The following is a 7559-nucleotide window of genomic DNA, read 5'->3' on the forward strand; positions in this document are numbered from 1 at the left end:
CTTTAGAGTGAAAAAGAGAGTGTTAGCCTTGCAAAATCATCTTCTCTTTCCATTCATTTTCTTGCTTTGAATTCTAGACAAGCTCTCTCACTCTATATTGTGCTGCTAAAGAAGATGGAGCTTGGACTTCTCAAGGAGAAGGAACTCTCCAAGTAAAGGGTATAAATTTTTACCTTTCTTTATTTTCATTTTGTGAAAAGTTCATCTAAAACCTAGTCAATCTAGATAGAAAGGGCTAGCTAGAGCTAAAATTTAGCACCAATCTCTTGGGGAGATTATTATTGTAAAAGCTTGTATTGAGCTACACTTAGCATAAAGAGAGACGAAATTTCTTTGTGTAGCTATAAGAGCTTTGAAATAATGGAATTTCCCATGCAAGGGTTATTGGGCGGTGAATACCATTAGGGGAACATCGATAACAAAAATTCTCTCCATACATACCCACACCCAATTTTATGATGACTGATCAGTCAGAGTTCACTTTGGTAGTGTTGTGCAAGTATAACCGATCAATGTATTTCCTATGATCAATCATGCTTTATTTCTAGCATGGTTCTATTTGATTGATCAATCATGTGGGATGATCGATCATTCCATGTAATTTATACTTGCTTAGACAATGTTGATCGATCAATCCAAATAGGATGATCGATCATGCTTTATAACATGAAATGACCACGTTTTGGATGATTAATCAATGAACTGTCGGTAATCTATCTTGCTTTATAATCTTGGCTTTCACATTTATAGATGATCGATCAATGGCAAAGGTTGATCGATAATTACAGTGCCAGTTCAACTAGGTTGACTTTTAAAGAATGGGAATGATTAAAATTTACATGATCTGACATGTTTGAAAAGATGTTTATGATATTTCAAAATATGTGTACATGCAATGTATGTCTTAAAACTTCATGTATAACATTGTACTTTAAAAAAGGGAGTTAGAAAAAATCTCTTACATTTTTTACTAAGTTTTGATATACATCAATGACACTTAAACCCTAGTCTTCACAATGTCTTTTTTTCCAATGGTGCTTCTTCTAGAGATGTCCTTCAATGTTGTTTGAGGTTTTGAGTAGGCCTGTTCATTTTGAAGGGTTAGACCTTGAGATGCATGTCTCTTGAAGGTGAAGTATCTGAATTACTCAATTTGAAGATTGTCAACTCTATTAAGTTTTGTTATCATCAAAATCAATAAGGGAGTCAACCTACAATAATAAGTCGTAATTATTTATTATGAAGAAAACCAAAATTCGGCAATTGAAGTCAACAAAGTAATTTTTATTGATCTCTTAAACAACACATGAGATGTACAAACCACCAACCTTAGCTTTTTGTATAGGTTAAACAGAAAGAACATACATACTCTTGTTTTTTTTTTTTTTTTTTTTTTTTTTTTAATCTTTACTTGTTGTTGGATTTGATACACCACATCTTCCACAAAACGAATTATTCCCATCTCATGATGACTCCTCACATATGGTTGTCCCTTCCTCACAATTCATCTTTACAAATTATATGGAAAGCAAAATTTTATGACAATTAGTGGAAAAATGAGTTCTTCAAGACAAAAGTATCATAAACAAATGAGAGGAAATAAGTCACTTTAAAACAAAAACATTAACAACCATATATGATAACTATCACAACAACTGATCATGAAATTTCTTTCCTCATAATCTTGCAACCTCATAGGAAAAAAAGAAGAAGCCAAAATTTAATGAAAGAATGAAAGATGATGCAAGAGAGAGAAATAAATGAGAGAGAGAAATAAATGAGAGCGAGTTATGCATTCTTAGCTCCTCTAGCTGAGATCACTCTTTGCTATTCAGTTCTAGTGATTCTACTATGGGGTTGAGATGTTTCCATCTAATTATTTCCTAAGAATAAATGACTCCAACATAATGAATTTTATTTTTTAATTCAATTACCAAATACTTGCACTAATTTTCTAATGCAAATGAAACTGCTATGAGAAAAAAAAATGTTCAATTAATCGGTAACATATTAATGATAGCTAATAGATTTGTTCTTAATCTAGACATGAACATCATTGATTGGCTTAAAACCTCAAACACACATACACACACACAATGAGATAGGTAATTATTCTTAGTATTAGCTGTTTGCTCAATATGTCAGATTAGTTCTCCAGGTAATGAATTTTAACTCAACATTTCCTTCATTATCAAACTCCTTTTTTCTTGGATCAAGGGTGATCTCTTTCCTCGAATTGCAGTGTTTCATAATTAATACCTCTATATATTTATTTGATATTTTTATTATTTGTTATAAATCCTGACCTAATTGGGGTAGGCAAAAGCCTAAGGGAGCCAGCTTTTATGATTCAATCGATGAACTATGAAAACCCAAGCTTGGTCCAATTGGGCTATTACTCCTTTTTTATGGTGCAGATAAGACTTCCTTGTTCGTGTGCTATTAGGTGGAAGACACGGAGGGCCTCCCACACCAGTAGAAAGAAAGACAAGGTGCACCCCCACCCTCTCCTGTCGATAGGAGAGGGGTGGGCATGGGGTGGGTTAGATGAGAAATTTGGCCTGATTTAGGTGAGGATGGGATCAACCACTCACCTCGTGTGGTGGGGACAGGGTGAAAGGGAAAACCCTCCATAGGTTTGGGTTAGGTTGGTTTCTTTAACTCTAACATATGAAACTAGAATACTCTCCATTACTTTAAGTGTAGAACTACACTTTTTAAACAAGGAGAGATTCTTCACTTAAGCTAGGGCTTTTGAAGGAATAAAATTTTAATTATTTTCATAACATTGTTGTAGATTTGTTTAATTTTATTATTTTGGTATTTAGCTTTTTGATATTTTATATCGTCAAATGTATATATATATTTTTTGTTTTATAATCTTTATAAGGTTATGTCTAATGAATAGGTCGTGGGCTAAAGTGGGGATGAGCCGAAAATATGGGGACAAGGTGGAAATGAGGTTAGGTTGGGGAAGAGGAGAAAAAGTGAGGGAGGAATGAATTTTTAACCTTAACATAGATATTCAAGGAACCAATTTCAAGGTTAGATCAGATAAGTGGGGGGTACATTTAGAGTCTGTTTGGAACCCTAGAAAGGAAAAGAAAAAAATAAGAATTTGACCATTATTATTCCCAGCAATAGTAAGTGAAAATGAGATAATTATCAAATTCTCTTTTTTAAGTAACTATTTTGGAAAAAATAATGATGAAATTCTCATTTTCTTTTCTTTTCTTTTCTATGAGTTCCAAAAATACCCTTAGGATTTTAAAAACCTATCCCGAACCTGTTGCATGCCCTTCCCTAGCAAGAGAAGGGCGAAGGTTCCTCTCCTTGCTTCCTCGAGGAACTTGATCGAGGGAGAAAAATACTCTTTTAAAAAAGAAAATAATGTTATATGCAATCAGTGATCAAACTCAGTTGAATCAGATTTGGCCGAACTCGAGAACCTCATAAATTCGATGATCAGATTATTTTTTATAACATTAGCACAACGCATCTGCTGTTTCCAATATAACTCTACCAGTCAATCCTGCACAAAGGAAAACCTTTTGTTCTAAGAGATTAACGCATTTAGCTATTATTACTCCCTTCGAAGAACCAAGACTTCGTTAAGCTACAAGATTCCCATATATGTAAAGAAAATATGATAATCCGTTGCTTTCAACAAATCAGCGGCAAGTAACTGTCACTGGAATTCGAAAAAGAAGGCCTAACAACAACAAATGGCACAATTCAAAGCCCAGTGAGAAATCAAAAGATGACAAGGAATCTTGACGTTGTCACCGGTTTCAGTTGGATGACCAAATCGCTTAATTTAATGCTTTAAAATGGAGAATACTCACTTCCCAATTTAGAGAAGCGTAACCAGTCTTTAATTCCAGTTTCTTAATCCGATGCGGTTGAAGCAGAGAAAAGTAATTAGTTTTTTTATTCCTGTTTCTTAATCTGATGTGGTTGAAGCAAACCTAACACGTTCGGGTTAGGTGATGTTAAGAACAAGTGGAAAAAGAAACTAAGAAAGGAACTCATAAAGTGAGGGAATATGGAGGCCTTCTCATTGACAATTTAAGAAGACAACAACCCACAAATCTCCCTTCTCCACAGCCTTATTCAAACTAAACATCTGAGAGAAATCATATCAAATATGGTAGGTTAGGTATCGGTCTGTAAGCAAAAGAAAAAGAAAGACTGTAACGTGCGAGAGGCTGCGATGGGAGGAGAAATCATGGTTCCACCCTTCACTGGTCGCAACTGTTCGACGAACTGCCTTAATGGTTTAAGCATCTTCTTGTGCCATGCAGATGTGGGTTAAAAATAAATAAAAGAAGAGTCGAGTAGAGGATGATTGAGACATGGCCTAACTCTTCGTAGGAATCCATAATAGAAGAGTCGAGTAGAGGATGATTGAGACATGGCCTAACTCTTCGTAGGAATCCATAATGGCTACCAAATCGAACAGCTAAGCTCAGTAACGGGAACGGCCTTCAAATTTCTGCAAGGTGAGACCTGTTCTTTATCACTTTGATTGGAAGTGAAGATTACCCAACACGATTTGGAATTGATCGTCGAAGGAAAAATCACTTTTAATTTGCCTCTGCTACATATTAAGAAAAAATCTAGAAAGTCTACAAAACAGGGAAAACAAGAAGATGCGAACCATCCCGTCGGAGTGTTTTCCGGGGATCCAAATAAGGGGCTTACCTACTGTGAACGAAGCCTGTAGACCCTGTTTCCATCACAAGAACCGATGGAGAGACCCAAGTTTCCATCACCGGAACGAAGTATCTCCGAGTGCTAAAAATAATTTTTTTCTGTTATTTAATTTATGTATAAATACACCTTATAACCTTGTTTATAATCGTGGTGAATGAAATTTTTTTTTATTAAAAACTCCCACCTGCCACCTTACATGCATAGTCATAATCATTATTAGATAATTATGGGCTAGCTGAAAATTGTGGTATTTTCATCTAAAAATTATGAATCATAAATTGACATCTTTAATCTATAAATTGTGTGAATTAAATAATGGAGAGAGAGAGAGAGAGAGAGAGAGAGAGAGAGAGAGAGAGAGAGAGAGGGAGGGGTCAAAATATATATATATAAAAATCTCTCTGCATGTAAGAATAACATAATTTAAAGAATGGTTAGCACCAGAGATCTTTGAGGAAATTAGGTGGAGAGGAGGAAAACCAGGTCTTGTAAAAGCTTGATATAAAAACAAATGATGACAAAGCAATGGGATTTGGAGGCGACTTCTTCTTACTCTCCAATTAAATATTCCTCGCTGTGTTTCCTCCGATTGTCTATAAAATAAGCCCCATCGTTTCCTCCTCCGACAGTCCCTTCTGTTTTGTATTTGTGCATTCCTTCGACGCAGGCACATAACATGGCTGCAGCAACAGCTCTCCTTCTTCTTCTTCTGGCCGCTCCGGCAGCCCTCGCAACGGACCACGTGGTCGGAGATAGCTCCGGGTGGGACTCGGGTGTGGACTACACCACTTGGACCTCTGGGAAAGCATTCCAAGTCGGTGACAGACTCAGTAAGTTCTCCATGCTTTTCACTTCTCTCAAATGAGACTGATATATGTTCTGTTTGGTTTTGATTTCTTACTGAGTTATCTTCATTCTCTCCTTAAATTTTCATACTATTCACCAAGGTATCTTTGCAGTTAAGACTGAGTGTTGGAGATTGTTGTGGTTAGTTGAAACTCCTCTCACTTTGTGCGGCATGGAATGACACAGACAGGGTGCTTAATTACTCTTTCCCCTGCTCACCCTGTCTGTATTAAAATTAATCTTTCTTCATCCGCCATTGCCAGTGCCCTTCTGATCTCCTTCAACCTAGGTTTCACCCGCTTCTATTGAATATTACCTACTGCGATTGCGACATTTATCCATTTCAGTGAAATTATTGAAACTACTCCTTTTGATTTTGCACTTCATAATAAGTATTCTGCTGTTCTTTTCTCCCTTTCTCAGTGAGTTCTGTTTTCTGTTACCAGAAACTGCAACTCTGATCTCCTTTTTCATGTGATAAAACGAGTAGAATAATATAATCGCTTTTGGTGGAGATATCTTTTATGGTATCTTCCACGCCAAGTGACGAGCAAGGACTAGGACCGCAACCAGAAACCAGTCAATTCGTGGAACTTGTCAACAATATCTAAAGAAGATGATGGTCTGGTTTCTCAACCATTTTTTTTCCGAAAAACTACTTTATGATCATGAAAGATCTGGGTTCTATGGGATACCAGTGAGGTGACATCCAGTTTCTTTCTTCTGGGTTTGCCTGAAAGGGTTCTCTGATCTACCACACTCGTCTGTTTCTACCCAGAAGAAAGTAAGTAATGACATCCCACCTAAAATTCAAGAAGAAGAAGTAGAAATTTTGAATTTTTCTGCAACATCAATAAAACACTAAACAGATGTCGTCTTCCGATAGTATCATTTTTTTTTCAAGACTCGTCATGTTAGCAGTTGGTGCATGCAGTGCTCCATTAAGATAACCAAATATTCATCTTATATATGCAGTGCTCCATTGAGATATATACAATGGAAACACGTTAATAGCTATCAACTGCAGAGCTCGTCTATGATCTGCAAGAGCATAATTAGACAAACCAGTTTAATATATAATCAAAAGAAGAACAATAACAAAATGGGCAAATTAAACTTTAATCTAAGTGGCAGAGTAGCTCCGGGCATTGACGAATAACAAGCATCAACTGTCGTCCTTGTGCAGTATTCACCTACACAGCAAATCACAAAGTGGACGAAGTGGCCAAATCCGACTATGACAGTTGCAGCTCCAGCAACACACTTGCAAGCCACGACGACGGGAACACCACCATCACCCTCTCCAAGGAAGGTGTCCACTACTTTCTCTGCCCGACTTTTGGCCACTGCAGTAGTGGGATGAAGCTCTCCGTCACCGTCGCAGCCGCCGGAAACAGTCAGTCTGCCCCAGGTGCCTCGTCCAGCACTCCCTCCACACCCAACAGCCCCAATACCCCCAGTTCCAGGACTCCAAGTTCCACACCCAGCGGAGCCATCAGTTTGACTGCTTGGCCTCTTGGTGCCTTCCTGCTGTGGGCTCCTATCCTTGCATTGGTGAGCTAGGCAAGAGGCAGTGCTAGCATCTGTGATATCATTGCTTAGGTTTTTCTTTTGATGGGACTTGGGTGGTTAATTAGTAGGCCGTGAGATTTCTCACATGGAGTAGTCTGCGGCCTGTATGACTGCGATTTATTTGTTTTCGATTGTATGGATTTTTCTTCCACCTAAATCCTAATAAAATATTTTCTTATTAAACGAAGTTATCTTAGATTTATCCTTACAAAAGTATTGGTAGCAGAAATCATTGTGGAAATCTAAAAGAATCCGGAACCAGGTAGATAAAACTTGAAAGAGACCACTATTATGGGCAAATACAGATAAATGTGAACTGAACTCTGGAATTTCATTTTTCAAACGATAAGGAATTCCAATTCTAGCCGAACCCAAACCCGCCTATGTTCGAACCGAGTTTGATTTAAATATTTCGATCTCAAACT

The 7559-nt window shown here is 37.1% G+C and overlaps 1 protein-coding gene across 1 annotated transcript; it reads left to right on the plus strand.

Annotated features, from left to right (window-relative positions):
- Positions 1 to 5171: 5171 nt before the first annotated feature.
- On the plus strand, positions 5172 to 7321 carry LOC137948697 (uclacyanin-3-like). The gene is made up of 2 exons (XM_068794847.1): positions 5172 to 5546; positions 6749 to 7321. Exons 1-2 carry the CDS (start codon positions 5393 to 5395, stop codon positions 7123 to 7125), a joined length of 531 nt encoding a protein of 176 aa, XP_068650948.1. The 5' UTR covers positions 5172 to 5392; the 3' UTR covers positions 7126 to 7321.
- The last annotated feature ends 238 nt before the right edge of the window (positions 7322 to 7559 follow it).

Source organism: Aristolochia californica, unplaced genomic scaffold (assembly GCF_029961685.1).
Source record: "Aristolochia californica isolate CCGP_79_NKW_82.1479 unplaced genomic scaffold, dmAriCali1.0.hap1 SCAF_13, whole genome shotgun sequence".
NCBI classification, from domain to species: Eukaryota; Viridiplantae; Streptophyta; class Magnoliopsida; order Piperales; family Aristolochiaceae; genus Aristolochia; species Aristolochia californica.

Coding starts and splice junctions, on each gene's coding strand:
- LOC137948697 (XM_068794847.1), top strand. CDS start 5,393: ATGGCTGCAGCAACAGCTCTCCTTCTTCTTCTTCTGGCCGCTCCGGCA. Junction 5,547..6,748: donor CCAAGTCGGTGACAGACTCA/GTAAGTTCTCCA, acceptor GTCCTTGTGCAG/TATTCACCTACACAGCAAAT.